Raw genomic sequence first — 20578 nt, forward strand, 5'->3', positions numbered from 1 at the left:
AATAGTACAAGACTGAATTATTAGTTAATTTCAAAAATATAAAAATTGAAATTGAAAAACTATTTAAAATTTTTTAATTATAAAAAAATTTGATAGTGAAATGTATATTTATAGATTTATTTTTAGAAACTAAAAATGAAAAAAAAAATGTTTTGAAAAAGGTAATTATAATTGATAGCAATTTTGAAAATAATAATTAAATATATGATAATATTTTCAAAAGTGATAGATTGTTTATTGTTTATGATCAATATTTCCTAACATGTTTATTTGTAATAGATTTTGACATACTGTATTAATATGATTATTCATAATAAATTTGGATAAATTTTACTATATTTATAAATTTTTTAAAATGATTATTCATCGTACATTTGGATAAATTTTAGTGTATTTATAAATTTTTTAAAAGGTTTGTATATACTAAATTATTTTAAATATAATCGATTATTTTTTGAAATTTTGGATGGGCTTCCATAGTGTAACTATAAGCCCATATGATGGAGGGTCGAGAGGGAAGGAGGGAACTGGACGGACGTAACGCTGGAAAGAGAGATGCTGACCATTTCAACGCTGGAATACCACGTGGCAGCTGAAGGAGATGCGTTCACACACGTGGCAGGAAATGGAATAATAGCGATAATTCCTGCAGAACAGTTCAAAGAAGAGAGAGCCAACATTTTTTTTGTTAAACTTTCTCATCTTAATTCCTCAATTCATTTGATGATCCAACACGAAGAGCTTACAGAACAGCACGGAAAGCATATCTCCTGAGGTTGGTAGTTATAACCTTGTTTTCTAAACGTTTCAATCACAATATCATATTGAGTTTTTTACTCAACTTTGACAACCAACAACTGTAGCTATCTCCTATAAATTGTTTGGAGGGAGAAGAATAGGAGAATCTTTAGAGAAGCCATGGCAGGCAGGTCATTGGAAAGTTGAGATTGGGTTAGATTTTTTTTTTTTTTCTTTTTAATCAAACAAACCTCTCACCTCACGCACATGTGTAGAGCTACGCTGATTTTGGCCAGTGGGTTAGATTTAACTTGTCTTTTGTTGGTGTGCTTGTTTTTGTATGGTCTTGATATGTTTTAGATATTATTTAAAATTTTCCTTTTCCATTCACCCATCAGCTTGATGATTTAAGAGGGTATCACAGCTGTCGAAGGCAGCATGTCGTAAATGTCTTGTTCAAATCCTGCATCGTTGTTTCTTTCCCATATTGATTTCCACTCTTTTGGACCTTTCTTCCTAATTCAAAGCACACTGTGAGGAGGGTTAGAAATTATATTAAATTCGTCTTTAAAGTTTACTTTTGAAACATGAAATGATCCTAGTGACATCCTCTTGACTTAATGGATGAACCTTTTTTGGAAAGAAGGTACGACTGAATAATTCATTTTACTAGGATCTCAGTTTACACCCTATGGAGCAAGGGAAGGAGGTTAAGTATTCTGCATTGTCAAACTGCGAATCTTATTTCGAGCGCATCCAATCTACGAAGAAACTTCCGAAATACCTACAGGAGACACTGAATGATGCATTTTCTAGAATCCCAGTTTCATCATTTCCTGGAGTCCCAGGAGGCAGAGGTAATAATGAGTATCAACAACTTCAATTTTAGAACTTCATTCATATGAATATGCGTAAAAAATTATTGGAAGGGTTGAAGAAATAAAAAACAACACTTTTCTGCAGTTATTGAGATTCCAGCAGACACAACTATTGCTAATGCTGTAAAGATTCTATCTGAGTGCAACATTTTATCAGCTCCTGTAGTAAATCCAAATGCAAAAGCAAATATGAATTGGAGAGAAAGATACATTGGAATTGTAGATTATTCGGCCATTATCTTGTGGGTGTTGGAGAGTGCAGAACTTGCTGCAGCTGCTTTATCTGCTGGTTCAGCTACTGCTGTTGGAGTTGGTGCAGGAGCAGTTGGTGCTCTTGGAGCATTGGCATTAGGGGCGACAGGTCCAATTGCAGTTGCAGGGATAGCTGCAGCAGCGGTTGGAGCTGCTGTGGCTGGTGGAGTTGCTGTTGACAAAGGAATCGGTAAAGATGCTCCAACAGCTGCTGATAATTTAGGAGAAGATTTTTACAAAGTCCTACTGCAAGAAGAACCATTCAAATCAACAACAGTAGGCTCTTAAACTATGCCAGTAGGGTAAATTTTATTGCTCAAATTATGTAGTCATTTAGTTGGTATCATGTACTTATGTGTAGTCATTGTTCTCTATGGTGCAATCATGTTTCAAGACAAAAATGTTAAAGAGTCCTTGAGAATAGGGTATTTGCAACAATTTTGAAAAGTCTAAACACTTAAACACTTTGATGTTTCAGGTTGAGATGATATTGAAATCCTACCGCTGGGCTCCGTTTCTTCCAGTGACCCTAGATAATTCCATGCTATGTGTCTTACTACTACTTTCAAAATATAGATTGAGGAATGTACCTGTCATTGAATCAGGGAAACCTGAGATCAAGAATTACATAACTCAATCTGCAGTAGTTCAGGGTCTTGAAAGGTGTAAAGGAAGGGACTGGTTTGACTGTATAGCTGCAAGACCTATTTCTGATTTGGGACTTCCCTTTGTGTCTTGTAAGGAGGCAGGTATTTATAATTGCTGATTTTCGTTTGTAACATTTTCCAACTTTAATGGCTATTTCTCCTTTTGGTCAGGTCATTAGCATCCAAAGCAACGAGTTGATATTGGAAGCTTTCAAACAAATGAGAGAGAATCATATTGGTGGCCTTCCAGTTGTTGAGGGGCCAAAGAAAAGGATTGTGGGAAATATAAGTATAAGAGACATAAGATATTTATTGCTTAAACCTGAGCTTTTCTCCAATTTCAGGTAGGATATAAGGGAGGACTTTGAATTTCCTTTAATTCACAAACTTGAGACCTTCTACTATAGAATGCTCTATTAATCTGCGAACTGCGAATACCAATAAATGTGGATAGAAGAAACATATCTGAACAGGATATCATTAGTAATTACGTTTGAAACTAATGTCACAGAGAGGTAATGAACTGGCTATATGGCTCATATGGGCTAATTTCTTCTTCCTTCTCTGTATTAATAAATGTGTTCAAGCTCTAAGAGCCTATTTTTGATAATTAATCCTCAATGTTTTTTTGATTTCAGGAAGCTTACCGTTATGGATTTCATCAAAACAGTTGTCACGTTGACTCAAGATGTTGGGAAACTTGCCCCACCAATTACCTGCAGACTTGATTCAACTCTTGGCTTTGTTATCCATAGTCTTGCTTCCAAGTCAGTCCACAGGATCTATGTCGTAGCTGGTGATGAAGAAGTTGTCGGGGTCATCACTCTAAGGGATGTGATCTCGTGCTTCATTTTTGAACCACCCAACTACATAATCAACCACTTTGGATTTTCTGCCGAAGAAATGTTGAACCAGTGACGTTTACAAGTTTTTTTTAACAATTGACATATATGGAAGATAAGATGTAAAACTAGTTGCGAATTCTGGTTTGGCATCAAAAGTATACTAAATAACTTTGCTTATGTACCATACTGATCTTAAACTAATGTCAGATCATAGCTTTCTCAATACTTAACATCGTTTCTCTTACCTTTCATCATCTTCCCACCTTCCGAGCTATGCAAATTTATTGGATAATATAACAAATGGAAGTGGGCACTTCTGGTTTAATTCTGAAGTTTTTAAAAGCCTTTTCTTAAACCAAGCTACGAGCAGTAAACAAGTGTTTATAGTATTCACTATCCGAATTCAGTTTGCTTCTCTTTCTCTCTGCATTCAATACACCCCATAAAAATTTGAAGTATTTGTACGTTCAAGATTTCATATCTAAATTCTTCTTCCAACAACTCTAACATGTTTATTTCATAATTCAATACAGCATTCTAAACACATCTATAAACTTAATTCAGCATACTAAAAAACACATCTATAAAAACTTGCTCCACCCATGTCTATATCATATAGCAACCCTTCTAATAACGCTCTACACATAATGTCTATCAAGTCGTTATAATTATGGTCAAGATTTGGCTGCAGGTTGTATTTTCTAGGACATCATCTTGGAAACCTGCCAACCTTTGTCAGCCCAACCACAATGATCTGCAAGTTCAACCATCCTTAGTTCTTCTCCAAGCAAATCATTCTATGAGGGCATTTTGTGGAAGTTTCAAATACACATCCGTGAGGCCGTTGCTCCCCAGTTCACTGGGAATCCCTTTTCCTTTTTTTTCTCAACCAAGCGGGAAAGCAGCATTTGATCTTTTGAAACTGAGTTGAACTATTAGAATGAAGGGAGGCTAAGCGCTAGAAGGAAGGGAATGTTTCGGTGTTAAATCCATTTGCCGCCATGCATCCAAAGATGATCTAATATCGTCAAGGTTACACATAATTCCACTTGATTGTCAGAGAATAATTATAATTATTTGACGACTACAAAGAAAAATAAAGAAGTTAATCTCCAAATGAATATTCTAATAGTATGTGTTTCATTTAATTAAAAAATACCAATATTGGTTAGGCATTAGAGTGTGGTGAATGCACATCATGCCAATTTGAGAAACTTTTTAATATGGGTGGACATAATAAATAAGATGAAGACCAAAAGAAGTAGGATAGAAACCAAGCCTACCAAACCTATAAAAGAATCCGAGCAAGATTCACCCGCCATCACAAGAGCACATCAATTTAATTGAGTGGTCCTATGGTTGATTTATTCCCACATCTAGATAGGGATTTATGTAAATGAGATCTAAATATGAAAATGTTCACATAACTTATCAAGGAATAGATTTTAGATAAGTTTGAATGAAAAGGAATATTCTAGAAAAGCGACAATTGCGTCAAAAGTACGGTGACCAATCAATTATTTTCTTTCTTTCCTTTTTTCCTAAAATTAGAACCACATATGACAAAATATAAATAATGGAGGAGGGTTATATTATTGCAAATCACAATATCTTTGAAAATATGTATCCACATTCTATCTGTAAAATATACCTTTTGTTATATCTAAAAATATCTCAATAAATAATGATTTTTTAATAAAAATTATTTTGACAAACTATTTACATATTTCATTCTATTTTTAACCATTTTATAATATTTATTACACCAAAAGATAATATTTAATAATAAATTTGGTCAAATATTTTATTTTTGACAATTTTTTAATAAAAAGAATGTATTTTTTGCTAAACAAAAAATAGTTAAGAATCCATTTTAGTCTCCGAGTTTTTATAAAAACAACAATTTAGTTTTTAACTTTGGGTACAAAGTTTGTATCAATTTAATTATGAAATTTTAAAAATTGATAAGGTATTTGCAAAATTATTAAAAGACAATATTTCATTGCATTTGATTTTTATATGAGGTGTAAATATTTTGTTAAATGTTCTATATTTTATAAATTTTTTTAATATATTGTATTTTTAATTAAGTAATAATTTAGTCCTTTAAACTTTTATATATAACCATTTAGATTTTATACTTTTACAAAAGGTAACAATTTAATCTTTCAATAAAAATATTGTGTTTGATTTCAACTAAATATTTTTACATAAATAAATCAACAAACAATACTACTACTCCATATTTGTTTACCTCACAAAAAAAATTAACATCTAATTTTGATAGCTTTTTAATATTAAAAATTAAATTATTACAAATTTGAAAAGGTAAAAAACAAAATGATTACAAAAAAAACTTTTACAAAAGAGTAGTGTATAACAAATTAGCAATAAGGAATCCTACGAATAATGGCAAGAGGGAAGGGCCCGCCCGGTTAATTAAGGCGCAAAAGAGCCGGCCGAATAGCAAATAAGAACCCGCTACAAAATTACCCGCACCTTACTGATTGCCACGTGTAAATTCATTTATTTCCTTTATTATTTTTATTTTTGAGTGGGACGGACAAATGCAATAATATAAGCAGACTTTGGATTTTCTCTTCGCTCTTTCTGCCCCTGATCGTGTTTTGTTCACCGGGGAAGTCTCTCATCGACGATTCCTTCTCCTTAAACTGGTGGAGAATTGAAATTGAGGTTTCTCTTTGATTTAGTTTCTAAATCCATAAATCAGTGAAGGCTCTCGCCGTGCTAGGTTACAGGTAAGGGATTTCCCATCATTTTAATTGTTAATTTTGGCTACGATTCGTGGATTATTATTGTGGCCTTTACTAGTTTTTGTTCTTCAGGTTGCGACGTAATTGATGTTGTTGTTGAGTTTATGTGTATGTAGTCATACTGTTGTGAACACTTGTTCGCCCTAATTTTGTTAGGTGATATCGTCTGCTTGTCTGACTAGGAGTTTTAGATAGAGATCTAGGGGTTTTGATTACGGGGAGGGTATGGTTAACAGATTTATTGAGGTGGAATGACTTAGCTTTTTAGTTTCGTTAAGGCGTGGATGTGCAATAGCCAGTTGTTAGTTTTCCGAATTGAAATCCTTGTCTCAAGGACATTTCTTTGTGTCTTGCTTGTTCTGTTAACGAAATTAAACAGTTCCATCACTTTCTCCATCCTTTTGATTATTGAACTTGTTTTTTTGTTCTTCATCGAACTTGCGATTGGTGTAAATTTTAATATTCTGTATCCTTGAATGGTGGGTTTTCATGTTTGATGCATGCTCATTTTTCTGCGTTGGCCATGAGTGTTGGAGAAAGTGAAGTTAAAATTATTGTCCTTGGTTTATTTTCAGCCGGTGAGGATGTCTACTCCTGCAAGGAAGAGACTGATGAGAGATTTCAAGAGGTTGCAGCAAGATCCACCTGCTGGCATCAGTGGTGCTCCCCAAGACAATAATATCATGCTATGGAATGCTGTTATATTTGGGTACGACCTTTTTCTTTCTTTCTTTTTAGTCAGAATTTGTTTACATATCCACTGTTGCTTCCGTCACTTACTGATGCCATCGTCTTTTACATATTATTTCGTTGGCTTTTGCAGGCCAGATGATACACCCTGGGATGGAGGTATTTTCAAGTTCTGGTTCTTAATGTCTTATTAAGTATACAACTGCATTGTGATTAGAACCATGTCTTCTAATGGTGTACTTGTTTCTTGTTTGACGATTCCACTCTGTTCTGCAATCCAAAATTCAAAATTACAATTAATAAATAATACTAAAATATATATAATAGTATCTTAACTTTTCTCAATTATCCAGATTTATTTTGGCTACATAGCTATTAGCTTTACACTGTTAAATTAATTTGTTGATTTAAAATTCATCTGGCACTTATTTGAACGATAGTTTGTATCTTTATGTCTCTTGTTCTTCTTGTCAAGCTCTATCCACTGTTTTGATGTATGGAGTGAGTTGTATTTTCTGATGGAAAATGGGGAATACTTAGAATTTGCTAAAATGTTTGTTATTTTTTTTCGTGGGGCTCATCATGTCAAGTTGCTTTCATCTGTCCTGATGTGTGTTGTGGGTATGTGCTCTGAAGGATCAATTAGTCAACTGTGCTTTTCCAAACATTAGATTATATTGAAATGGAAGGGATATTAGCAATTAGCATTTTGTTTGATTTCCTGAAACTTCTAGTTAATTTTTTATTTGATTTTGGTAGTTTTCTGAAGTATATTTATTAGTGAACTTCTTGTGTACTGTATGACATATAACCATATTTTGAGTTGATCAGGTACGTTTAAACTTACGCTTCAGTTCACAGAGGATTATCCAAATAAGCCACCAACAGTTCGCTTTGTGTCTAGAATGTTTCACCCTAACAGTAAGTTCACAGCCTCCAAGAATGTGGCCTTTACAAATTACAAATACTTTATGCTTTCTTTCATTCTTGATCAATTTTAGGGCTTTTTGTAATTTTCATTGGCACAATGTCTTCATGTCCTTTGTTTTTTTCCCTCCCTCATTTGGCTTTTGGTATCACCTTCAGTTTATGCCGATGGAAGCATTTGCCTGGACATTCTGCAAAATCAGTGGAGTCCAATCTATGATGTAGCAGCTATACTCACTTCTATTCAGGTAGCACCTAATCAATTTGGCCTTAATGTATGCCAAGACTGATTTTTTTTTCTTGCTATATGGTTAACAGCCTCCTTTTATCATTTCATAGGTGTAAATAATGTAATCATAGTTATTCAAAGAAGCCTGTCATTGCTACTCTGTGCCCTAACTTTTGTAGACGAATGCATTAGTTTCATGTGTCTTTCAAATGCTTATTTTCATATATTTATGAAACTAGCTATGTGAGCAGGCAATTAGTTGTAAACCTGTACTCCCCGCTGACCCATGCCATAGGAGCCCCATTCTTGTAGTTCTTGTCCTTGATTTCTTAATTAGTGACGCATGACTGGTTCGATTCTTTCCCTTTTGGGGAAAAGAGATAGAGAAGAAAAAAAACATGAAGTTTACGAAATATCATTGAATGGTAGGGTAGACTTCAATTCTGTTAATGTCATTTTATAAAGTTTCATTTTCTACCGTTAATCCTTTAAAGTGTTTGGAAACAACCCTTCTGTAAACTTTTTGTTAAAATGAACAGAAAAGTATGAGGATAGTCGTGAGTTGTACAAGTACAGGTACACAGTATAGGCAGTAGATTTTCTTGAATTATGCCCTTGGACTTTAGAATAAGTTTCAGTTACGTTCTTATTGTTTCAAAGTCATAGTTAAACCCTTAAGCATTGAAATTATTTTGAAAACCCATCCCATCCCATCTTAAAAATGAAAGAAAAATGGGAAAAAAGCAACAATGCTTTTGACTTCCTAATTAAAATGAAAACAAAAGTACTTCAGTGTGAGGGAGACATAAAAGTTGAAGGGTTTTAGTTATATTAGATTCAAAGTGGTGTTGATTAGGGAGGGAAATTGATTTGAAGGTCAGAATTTTAGCTGCAACGTTACTATTACATGGGAAGTGACTTAGTAGGAGAGAAGAATAGTATATTGGTAAAAATGAGCCGCCGCTCACTGGAAAAAGTTAAAAGAGAATAGTGTCTGAGAAAGCTTCATGAGAGGACAGGAATATGTTTGTGAGAGGAAAATGGTGGGAGAGTGAGGGGAGTGGAAAATATGGGCGTGAAATTAGAAGAAAAACGAAAATGATTAACTAATGGATGAGCACAACTTCATCCTCCAAGATAAGAAATTTATTGAGCAATAGTGAGCCCTGGGTTCGGTTGTTTTCGGATTCTTTGTTTGTAAGTTCCCCTCTTCATGTATACCCACTTAACTTTCATCCATTAGTCGTGAAATAATACACTTTGGTATGAAGGTATTCTTTTGAAAATTTTATTTTTCCACATACCTTTTGATGGTGAGAAGATAAACATTATTTTATCTTACCTCCAAAAAAATTTGTTTTCCCTTCAACGTTTCCTTTAATGGTAATTTTTAATTACTTCTTTTGATATCGTTAATGTTCTCCTTTGCAGTCGCTTCTGTGCGATCCCAATCCAAACTCTCCTGCAAATTCTGAAGCAGCTAGGATGTTTAGCGAGAATAAGCGGGAGTACAACCGGAGAGTACGTGAAATTGTGGAACAGAGTTGGACTGCTGATTAGCCAGAAAATGCTTGTAGAGGCAAACAGAAAAGATAGTCGAGTGGTTTGTTTGCATGATATTGTATCTGGGAAGAAAACTGATTTGTTGTGTAATTTGCGTATTATGTGATATGCTTGCTTGGTTTATTCAGATGAACTACTTTCAGTCTATTTCAATTTGACTATCTGGTCTGGTCTTTCCCATTTTTCTCACCCACACTTTTCATCTATCCTTTAGAAATGGCATTCAGTTGATGCGTATATAGAAACTGTCTGATCTTAATCAGCATGAGACTGTTGTACCGTTTCTCCATAGATGCCACCGCCACCGACGGTAGGTCTAATTCCCAAGCTCTGCAGCCATTTCTAGATTCTTCCTCCTTCTCTAATTTGTATTTGATGGTCTGCAAAATCAAAACAGAGTTCAAACTTTGTAGTCAAATGGAACAAATTTGGATATGTATGCATTCATTAACTACAAAGTCAGTGCTGGTGATAAATAATGGTTCGGTATTCAAGAATGGACCAAAGGCCAATGCCTTAGATTGGTTGCTCTTCCATGTGATGCCCTAAGTGAGGTAGTTGTTGCTTTAGTTTAAAGAATTTGATTAAGACCAATTAACCAAAGCTCGTCAACCACCTTTCATATAAATTCAAGAATTGAACGATAAACATTGCGGGGAGTTGCATTTTCCTTGAGATTCTCACAGAGTCAAAGTTTGAAATGTGATTAGAGTTGTTGGGAAAAAAATAATGGATTGGCCCAAGAAACTTGTTAGAAAAAATATATAATAGCTGAAGCTTGTTGACTTATATAATTCATAATCGATCTGATTTTTCTTTTGACAATAAACTATGAAAATTAACTGGTTTATCTTCAACACTAGTTGTTATACTAAAAAAAAAAATATTTATTTGAGTCCAAATTAATTGTTTATACATCTCTCAAACTCATATGTATTTCCAATTAACGAGGTTGTAGAAATGAAAAATATGGAACGTCTAATATGAAAATTACAACAAGATTTAGAGCTGAAGAAACTAAAGTATGTTGTTAGTTGTTAATTTCCTTGTTTAGCCATTCCATTTCGATATTCTAAAACAGCTTTGATAATCAGAGTGTATAAGGAAATTCACTTTGAATTTCTATAATTTCAAAAGACATTTACCATCCAATCATCCAAATGAATAAATCACTTTTACTTTTTTCCTCAAAAGAAAGAAATGTCCCGTTCAAATTTTAAAGTGAAAAAGGAAAAATATAAATCAAACAACTCATCATGAGATAAGGTGTTAGAAAAGCCGACAGAAGAATAATATATTATACAAAAGCGACAATTGCGTAAAAAGTACGATGACCAATCAAATGAGAAATAAATCATATCATTAATTTGACATCAATAATAAAGAAAACACTTGAAAAAAGAAAAAAAAACAAAAAATATCAATTTATACCACCGAACCTTGAAAGTCGTATCAATTAAAACTTAATAAATGTATCAATTTAAACTTCAACATTGAAAATTATATAAAACGTAAATCCTTAACTTTCAATGATATCTCAATTTTGATGTAATTATTAGTTTATGCTAGGATGTTCATAAAATATTTGAAAACGAATCGATTTGACAAATCTAAACCGATTACATGCAGTTTATGATGTAACTGCATTTTATGTAGTTCAGTTTGGTTTAATGTTTTAAATTGATTATAAAACTGAACTGAATCGCTTCATTTTTTAAAAAAAATCATAAATCTTCTGTTTCAAAAAGTCAGTTAAATATGTTGATATGAGATTCACTTAGGTATAAAATAGAAAAGAAAATTTTAGACAATTCGGTGCTTTGATGGCCTAACATTGTTCGAAATTTAAAACAAAAAGGCAAATTTTATCGAACTCGGTGTTCAATGACCTAAAATTCTCTATGATTTAAATCGAACCAGATAAAGTTCAATTTTGATTCGGATTGACACAAAAGTACTATTCAGTTCGATTTTGTATGAGATTTTTCGTACATTTTGTGGTTTTAGTTTGTAATCGAACTTGAGCCCCCTAGACCCCGAAGCATCTTAAGATCGAACTTGAACCCCCTAGTTTACGCTATATAATTGGTATTTTATTAAAAAAAGAAAAAAAGAGAAAAACTTAAGAGTAGATAGTGATATATTAATGATGGGAGCAGCTAAGCCATTAGCCAAGGCGGCGTCCCGTTAATATACTACAAAATTAATAAGGACAAGAAAAACTACAAAGTTACAAAATTACGTAAGCACTGCAGATTGGCACGTGCTAACTCATTTTCCTTTCTTTCTTTATTATTTTGTAAGAAAAGTTTATTTGAATGTAAAATATAAACAAGATTTGGGATATCTTCTTCGAACTTTCTTCTCTCCTCTTATCGTGTTTTTGGACACCGGTGGAGATCTCTTCTCGACCACCACTTCTCATTCAACCTGCAACCAAAGGAATCCGGATTCTTTTCATTTCTCAATCCATCGAGATCAGCTTCACTTCTCAGCTCGCCGTGCTAGGTTACGGGTAAGGGGATCTCAATCAGTCATTCAATTCTTACAGTTCTTGTCTTATTTGCTAGTTTTTTTTATATGATATATATATATATATATATAGTTTTGGTTCCGATTCTTCGATCACTGTGTCCTGGTGTATTTTTTTTCGATGTAATTGACGTGGATGTACATGTGCTGGTACCGAGGTCTTAGAAGCTTCTTCGCCCTAATTTGTTTAGGAATTCTGCTCTGCGTGTCTGAGCTGCAGTTTAGAGCAGAGATCTAGGGTTTTGTTTACGGTTAAGGTACAGGAAATGATTTATTGACGTGCGACGAATTGGCGTTTTAGTTTTGTTAAGGCATGGGTTTGTGGTTGCGAGTTGTTTATTTTTTGGATTGAATTATGTTTGCAAGGAGGTGACTCTGTGTTCTTGTTAATCCTGTAAATGGAATTAGATGTTATCTCTTTCTTCTCCATACTTGAGGTGAGGTTCATGTGGACCTATGCTCTGGATTTTCATTTCAAAGCTGCTATGTATATATTTTTTTATTTACTTAAAAATCGCCCTTGAAATGCTGTCGTTCTTTTTCGTTATGGTGATATCATGGAAGATAAAGCCGCTTCCTTCTCATTTGGTTGAGTTGTTTCGTGCTGTTTATCGGACTTCCGTTTGGTTGAATTTTGATCTTTTGTATCCTTATTCAACGGCACTTCGTCGTGCTCCAATTGAACACGTTATTTTTTTCTGCATCGGCCATAATGCTTTTCTTTGACAAATGACGTTTAGATTATTGTTTTTTCAGCCGGTGAGGATGTCTACTCCTGCAAGGAAGAGACTGATGAGGGACTTCAAGAGGTTGCAACAAGATCCACCTGCTGGCATCAGTGGTGCTCCCCAAGACAATAATATCATGCTATGGAATGCTGTTATATTTGGGTAAGCTGGGAAAATAAATCATGAACTCAATCTTTCTTCTTATCAGAATTTGTATTTGGCCATTGCTTTTGTGGCTACTGATGCTGTGGTCTTTGACATTTTTTTTGTTGGCTTTTGCAGCCCAGATGATACACCTTGGGATGGAGGTATTCTCAATTTCTGTGTTTCTTGGCCTAAGTGACTTGTTAAGAAGACATCGTTGTATTTGGGATAAGATTTTCTAATGATTTACTCATTTCTTGTTTGATGATTTCGTTTTGTTTTCTTATAAACTAAAATATAACTGATGATGATACTTTTTTACCGCTAGTATAAAACATATATATTTTTTCACGTATCTCAGTTATGTAGATGTATATATCTTGGTTGCATAGGCATTTTCTCTATACAGTTAGATTGATTTGTCAATCTTAAAATTATCTGGTTCTGATTTGCATGATATTTTGTATTACACGTTCATGGTTTTATTTATAAATGATTTTGTTATTTGGATATGGATGAGCGTTGTACTTTCTGGTGAAGAAGTCAAGAAGAATTGTAGCTTTCTAAAATTTTGCTTATGGTTTTCTGGGACTTTGAATTCCAAATGTCAAGTTGCTTTCGCTTGGTGCAAGATATGGGATGTTATTCCGGTGAATCTGTGTAGTCTGATGTTCTTTTCTAAACCGTGAAATGGGTATTTGCATCTTGTTTAATTTCTGAAAATCACTAAATTTTGCATCCAATTGTGCTAATTTTTCGTAACTATTTTTTATTTATAAATTTCCCCTGTAGCTTATGAGTTGCATTTTGGCTAATCTTTTTCTGAGTTGACCAGGTACGTTTAAGCTGACTCTTCAGTTCACCGAGGACTATCCAAATAAGCCACCAACAGTCCGCTTTGTGTCTAGAATGTTCCACCCTAATAGTAAGTCCACAATCTCAAGAATTTTTTTGACTTATGTGGTTCATTCCGGGTCAAATCTAAGGGATTTTTGTGATCTCCATTGGCACTGGGTTCAAGAAGATGCCTAGTTTTCCTGTAGGTTATTTGTCCAGCTACTTTCTGGCATCTGCCAACCGTGTCTGCTTCATTAAACCTTTATATGAACCTGGCATGCTATGTTTGATATGCTTGGTATTTTTGGCTTGGGCCTGGGTGATTTTAACGAGTGAAGGGCAAGAGAGAGAGTATATCTATCTTATTAAAAGTGACAAAGTCAACATTCGTAGGTTACAATGTAATTTGCTACAATTTTATTATTTTCATTGTATTGTACATGTTCCTAAATTTTTTTCCCCTCATTTGCCTTTTCCTATCACGTTCAGTTTATGCTGATGGAAGCATTTGCTTGGACATTCTGCAAAATCAGTGGAGCCCAATCTATGATGTAGCAGCTATACTTACCTCTATTCAGGTACCATCTAACCTTTGGCCTTAATATATGTGAAGACTGAAATTTTTATTGCTGTATGATTAATAGCTCCATGCAGCATTATGGATACAAATGAAAAGCATGTAATCGTGTTGTCATTAAAAGAAAAATGCCAGTAAATTTAAAAAGAAAAAAAGAGAAATGCGATGGCTCCTGTACTATGCCCTAAGTAGATCACATATGGTTCTCGTATCCTCAGAACGCCTATCCTCATATATTTATGGAACTGGCTGCATCTACTTGGTTGTACACTTGTCCTCACCACCAACCCATGCCAGGAAAGCCCTTGTTCTAGTTCTTGAATTTTGACCTCTGAATTCATCGCACATGACAGTCTTGATTTTTTTCTCTCATTATTTTATTTATTTATTTATTTATCTATTGATAAGACCAGTTATAAAGAACTGGAACTATCTTGCCTGATTATCAGATTGGAATTTGGCCTTACTCAAGAAATTGTAGCCAGTGTCGTTGATCTATATTTTCTTTATGATAATCATACGTACTAATAGAATTCAACACGGCAAGTCCTGGAAGAGGGAAAAACGAAGTTAGGTTTGGAGATAATGAATTATCTGCCGATTAGTTTGTTATATTACGGAGAATGGCTTGCTCATACTTTTGGAATTCAAAGTGTTAAATGGGCTACTCGTGCACTTATTTGTTTTCCTACCGTAATCCTTTTAATGTTTTTCCCTTGTAGTCGTTGCTGTGCGACCCCAATCCAAACTCCCCTGCTAATTCTGAAGCTGCTAGGATGTTTAGTGAGAACAAGCGTGAATACAACAGGAGAGTACGCGAGATCGTGGAACAGAGTTGGACTGCTGATTAGCCACAAAATGATCGTAGGTGAACAAAAAAGATAGTCGAGTGGCTTGTTTTGCATGATATTGTACCTGGGAAGAAAACCAATTTATTTTGTAATTTGCGTATTATGTGATATGCTTGCTTGGTTTATAAAAATGAACGACTTTGGTCTATTTCAATTCGACTATCTGCTTGTATTTTTGGCATATCTTTCTCAAGTAAATTTTCTCCTCTCCATTAATTCTGGCCTTTGATCGATGTAAATCCATTTTTATCAATTGAATTGTGAAACTTCTATGACGAGTGCTTATTAGCCAAACCATGATGAAATTATGGACGCTTAAGGAGCGGTAATGTTGAAGTGATGGTTGTGATTTTCATTTGAAGCTTTACTGCCACAACATGTACAAGGGCTTTTGAAATTTGTAAAATGTTCAGGCAGGTTAGAGCTGTATATTTGTGAACTTTTGTTACATTTATTCCCAACCATTATGGACTAATTTTCATCTATATGAAAGTTCCGAGGTTTCCACTACTTGTCCATCCTTCTTGAACTTGCATTGAATATTGCAAATTCCAGAGTACATCTTCAATTGAAGGTCGCTTGTTTGGATCTTTGCTGAGACAATTGATGGCTATTTGAATTGTGGTTTTCAGTGAATCAAATGCAAAAGAGCCCTGAATCGAAGCATCGATAACGCCCCGTAATTTCAATACCTCTGCCAAGCCACTTTCGAACTGCCATAGCAAATAGTATATATAGAAGCCATTAGACTGTGAATGAATCTTTGCTTTGTGTTGTACGCTCTACAAAATTGCATACTAATTAATGTTAATCTATGAGATGATACCTCACTCTTCAGATCATACAGTTCACTCGTCTCTGTAATCGGTCTACCATTGATGACTTGCAGCAAAATAGCACCAAATTGAAAGATATCTTCCTTCTCTGGATTCTCGCTTCTGTATTTAATATCGAATTAGATTAATGGACTGTTGTATAAAAGATAATTTTAAATAAAGATGGTACCTTTTTGTCACATTCAACCCGGTCTCTGCATTCTGTAAAATTTGAAAACGACATTCTCTTAGAAATTGATTGATAAAAGTAGCAGTTGATCAAAGTATAAATAAAATCTTGATCGACCTCTAGCGGCATGAGAATGTTGTAATTGCTTATTTTTGCAGACAGCGTCTCATCCAACAAAATGCTATCGATCTTGATATCGTTTCCAAAGATGCCGGATGCCATTCCAGTATGTAAATGCTGTATTCCCCTAGCAATCCCGATGGTTATTCCCATTCTCTGTGGCCATTTCAGAGCATCCCTTCTTTTCCAATCTGTATATGCGATATAACATAGTATTACAACAAGATGAGGCTTTTTGAGTTTAAACTTTGAAGCCAAATTAATGGAGATGGGTTTGTTTCATTACCTGTAAGACAATCCTTTAATGAGCCGTTGGATATGTATTCATTAACAACGAAGACAGTGGTAGCTGGGTTTAATTGATCTTGATGAGTGAAAGTGCAGTGTCCAAGAACACTGACCAAATGGCGATGTCTCATATTTGGCAGTTCTTCCATGTGTCGAGCTAAGGCTTGAGGTATAAGTTTTTGCTTTAGTTTAAAGCACTTGATCAGAACCACTGAACCATCTGGCAGCCACCCTTTATACGTCTGCAAGAATTGAACATAAGACTTTTATTGAAATTACTTCTTCTCGAGATCTTCATAATGTCGAAGTTTGAACCAATTCCTCACCTTTGCTTGGGGTTCTTTGGCGGCCACGTTTGACGGGTCGAAGTTTTTTGTGATGTCTTCGATCTCTTCCAATGTGAAGACCCGATATGGCGGCAACCCAAGTGCTGGTAGCCTTGTTTGGGGTACATGTCCTGTGTAGAATCGAGTTAACATGAAGAAGATCATAATTTGACTATGGATGAAACAGAACTAAAATGGGAAGAATATTGGCTTACTGTTAGGAAGTGGAGAGCCACGAACAGAGAGTTTATCAGCTGTAGATTTCTCATATTTGGTCTCTCCAAATCTTCTTCTTCTTCTGTTTCGAATGATTGCATAAACTAATAACAGAACAACACCTGAAATTCCGACAGCGCCTCCAATGACAGCGAGCATGAAACCCAGTTTGCTGCTAATTTTCTGTTTCTGTACGTCACCGGGAGGCTTCACGGCCATTGCCTCCTTATGGCAGTAGGAATAAGTATGCTGATCCTTCGAGCTTCCACTTGACAAGCAGTTCCAAGAAATATTTACAGTGCGATTTGACGAATTTGGTCTGATGCAAGATGGTAATTTTCCTATCAAAAGGTTATGTGAAATGTCTACAAACTTAAGGTTTCTATTGCAAGTTGTATTAATAGAGAGCGCTCCACTTAATTGGTTATAAGCTAGGTTGAGATACTGAACTGCAGGTAGAGAGAAGAGAGAGGCATGGACTGGCCCAAGAAACTTATTGTAGGAGATATCGAATAACTGAAGCTTATTGAGTTGCAAGATTCTTGAGGGAATTTCAGATCTGAACAAGTTTTTCCTCAGTATAACAATCATAAGATTTTCTCCCAGAGAAGGAACCTTTTGTCCTAGTTGATTCTGTCCTAAATTCAGCTCTTCAAGAACTGCAAGGCCTCTAAGATCTGGAACACTTCCATTGAGCAAATTGTCAGCTAAAACAAGGCTCTTGAGACTTTGAAGTTTTGAGATTGTTGTAGGGATGCCTCCATAGATAAAATTTGAGCTTATGTTAAGCACTTCCAAAGACGAGAACCTGTTAACTTTGGAAGGGAAAGGACCCCACAATCCCAAAGACACTAATGACAAGAGTCTCAGGTTTGAAAGCTTGGTGAGAACAGTGAAGAAGGAATCAATGGAAAAACTATTTGAAAGAGTCTGCGGGGAAGGAATGGAACTCACTGAAACTGATTTTGGAGCTTTGGAAGGAGAGCTTTTGTTTCCAATGACAGTTAATTCTGTTATGTGATTACCAGAACAGACAATTTTGAGTGACGGAGAAGGAGGTAAATAGCAGAAGTTGGTCCAGTTTGACCATCCCTGAAAAGCAACAGGATACTCCAGAAGTTTTTGAATCTCAAACAGAATCCTGGTTTCGCTTGGAGGAAGTTGCCCTGTTGAAACTGGAAAGATAACAGCAAAAATGAAAGCAGGAAACCAAAAAGAGAAAGAAACCCCGAAAGTCTTCATGTTCTTGAAACTGAAACTCAAAACTGTGCTGCAAACCTCATAACAAAAGCATGCAAAAGATATAGCTTTTCGTTTCTAATCAAACAGAAACTGATGAAGTGGATCGAAGATACGAAAAAGAAAAAGCAAAGAACAAAATTTCATGTGCTTTCTGTTATTACTTTTGCATGAAGGAGAAAACACTTTGAGCTTTGTTGACAAAGAAAAGGAAAAGGCAGTGATTGTTCGGAACAGAATCAGAGATCTGAAAAGAAATAAAGAAGGAACTCCAGAGTGAGTGAAGCAATCTCAAGGCATTTCCAACAGTCAAAACAAAACTCAAAAGAAGAGATTAAAGAAATCTTAATCATGTGCTACCCAACCCACAATATAAAATTGAACTCCAGTTGCCCTGCCGCACTTCACTCTGACTTTCCCTCATCACACTGTGCAGAAAAAGTCAACCAAACTCTCTCCCCAGCGACCAGCCCCTGGTGTTTGACCAAACTCACTACGATGGATCCGCAACTTTGTCTCTTAATCTCGCTGGCCTTACAAATGATTGCTATTTTTAAAATTATGGCACAGTGAAATCTCAAGAAATTTGAACAGAATTTAGAACAGAATAGCTAATTTGTCAATGTCAAACAAACTCGGAGGGACCAAAGAAGGTGTAGAATAAATTACCATAATGGTATTGAAAGAACTGCAAGATTTGGAGTTTTTCTTTGTCGGTTGAGGTTGACTGAAAGTGAGAGAGATGAGAACTTTACCTTGGAAGCCAGGTGACTCCTTCAACTTGTGGTTTATAACTTTATTGCGATTTGTTACACCTAATCCATCTTTTTGTCTTCATAAGCATTATTATATATTACATTGCAAGAGGAAGCAGCCATTTCCAGCTCAATTATTTGTACTTTTGCTAATTGTAAACGCATTTCTTGGTACCAAAATCAAAGATTAAGAAGATAATATTTGTATTGTTTTGGTGGGGGGAAATGGATTGAAAAAAACATAATTGTTTGCGCTAAATCATGATACTATACACAGAAAGGAAAGAGGAAAGTACCAGCAGTTCATTCCAAGCAGAACGGAACGTCGACAAAGCAATTTTGTATCGAAGCCTTAAATAAAAAACATCCATTACTCACAGCAAGTCCTCCGAGCGCAGTAATTCGTAGGGTCGAATTCTCTCCATTTTTCATGTCCATAGTGTATATCAGACCATTCGACGCCGGCAAAAAGGACGCCGTTGGCCACCGACACAGGCGCATTGCCTGTTTCACTGGCGACCAGAGCATTAGGCCGGTAATGGCGTCCGGCGCCGCCCTCCGTCGTTGTGTGGTTAGCCGGCGCTTAATGAACTATCATAACCTATCATTAATTACAATTTTATCTTTCATTTTTTAAAATTTTTATATTTTCAATGACTTCTTAAATTTAATTTTTCAAAATTAATTAGAAAATAGTATTTTCTTTTTTCAGCAAAGAAAATATAATATAAAAATAATAAAACATATAAAAAATAAATCCTAAACTATATAACAAAATTTTATTTTCTATCCTTCCCCATCTACTTCATTTATCATAAACATATTATCCTGCTTGAAAATTTTCTATTCTTAATAATGATATAATTTTGGTTAGTAATGATTTAAACTTTAAAATTAAATGCTATCAAATATATTTGATTTTCGTAAAAATATTGTTTTATTTATGCTTTACACTCAAAGTATACCTTAGAGATGTTTTATTGTTAGAATACGTTAATTTTTAACGCATAAAAATTTGAATAGTTATCATATAAATAGTTTAGTATTTGGTACATAATTATCGTTATTAGGGTTGCAAAAGGACAGTTTTGAGAACACCACACTAAGCTCTTTCTACAGCCGGAGAGTGTGAAGATGTAGACTTTGGATCCTTTTAATTGAGTTTGGGTTTAATTAACTTCTTTTTTTTCTTTCTAAAACAAAGAGTACACATGCAATGTTTTGATCATATGAAAAGAAAAATGAATAATAGAAGAAGCTGATGAGTTGCAAAATATGTCATATGTCACCCAGAGTTCCCCCAAACACTTCAGTAGAACTTAACAAAAGTTTGAAACTATAGAAATTTCTTAATGAAGTGCTCAAGGGAACTCTAGTGGGCACCTGACTTTCTCTATGATGAACAAACAATTTCATA

The 20578-nt window shown here is 34.8% G+C and overlaps 4 protein-coding genes across 5 annotated transcripts; 3 read left to right on the forward strand and 1 right to left on the reverse strand.

Moving 5' to 3' along the window:
* The first annotated feature begins 624 nt into the window (after positions 1-624).
* On the forward strand, positions 625-3604 carry LOC101202737 (SNF1-related protein kinase regulatory subunit gamma-1-like). Of its 2 annotated transcripts, XM_031886456.1 has the most exons (7): positions 667-775; positions 864-951; positions 1412-1595; positions 1702-2144; positions 2347-2613; positions 2687-2859; positions 3154-3604. In XM_031886456.1, exons 3-7 carry the CDS (start codon positions 1430-1432, stop codon positions 3431-3433), a joined length of 1329 nt encoding a protein of 442 aa, XP_031742316.1. In that variant the 5' UTR covers positions 667-775; positions 864-951; positions 1412-1429; the 3' UTR covers positions 3434-3604. The 2 variants fall into 2 exon arrangements, with proteins under 2 accessions (XP_004135193.1, XP_031742316.1); XM_004135145.3 differs by lacking the exon at positions 864-951 and having other exon boundaries at positions 625-775.
* Positions 3605-5898: 2294 nt separating this feature from the next.
* Positions 5899-9732, forward strand: LOC101223010 (ubiquitin-conjugating enzyme E2 2). Its single transcript, XM_004135144.3, has 6 exons — positions 5899-6119; positions 6710-6843; positions 6958-6983; positions 7656-7745; positions 7911-7999; positions 9412-9732. Exons 2-6 carry the CDS (start codon positions 6719-6721, stop codon positions 9538-9540), a joined length of 459 nt encoding a protein of 152 aa, XP_004135192.1. The 5' UTR covers positions 5899-6119; positions 6710-6718; the 3' UTR covers positions 9541-9732.
* Positions 9733-11841: 2109 nt separating this feature from the next.
* LOC101222773 (ubiquitin-conjugating enzyme E2 2) lies at positions 11842-15428 on the forward strand. Its single transcript, XM_004135143.3, has 6 exons — positions 11842-12058; positions 12832-12965; positions 13086-13111; positions 13783-13872; positions 14274-14362; positions 15084-15428. The coding sequence occupies exons 2-6, from the start codon at positions 12841-12843 to the stop codon at positions 15210-15212; spliced, it is 459 nt and encodes a 152-aa protein (XP_004135191.1). The 5' UTR covers positions 11842-12058; positions 12832-12840; the 3' UTR covers positions 15213-15428.
* Positions 15429-15543: 115 nt separating this feature from the next.
* Positions 15544-19322, reverse strand: LOC101222534 (probable LRR receptor-like serine/threonine-protein kinase At1g14390). The gene is made up of 7 exons (XM_004135142.3): positions 17167-19322; positions 16952-17082; positions 16624-16867; positions 16335-16528; positions 16218-16249; positions 16039-16150; positions 15544-15925 (listed from the first exon to the last, which is right to left on the reverse strand). Exons 1-7 carry the CDS (start codon positions 18407-18409, stop codon positions 15695-15697), a joined length of 2187 nt encoding a protein of 728 aa, XP_004135190.1. The 5' UTR covers positions 18410-19322; the 3' UTR covers positions 15544-15694.
* Positions 19323-20578: the final 1256 nt, after the last annotated feature.

The sequence above is a fragment of the Cucumis sativus genome, chromosome 5, assembly GCF_000004075.3.
Source record: "Cucumis sativus cultivar 9930 chromosome 5, Cucumber_9930_V3, whole genome shotgun sequence".
NCBI lineage: Eukaryota > Viridiplantae > Streptophyta > Magnoliopsida > Cucurbitales > Cucurbitaceae > Cucumis > Cucumis sativus.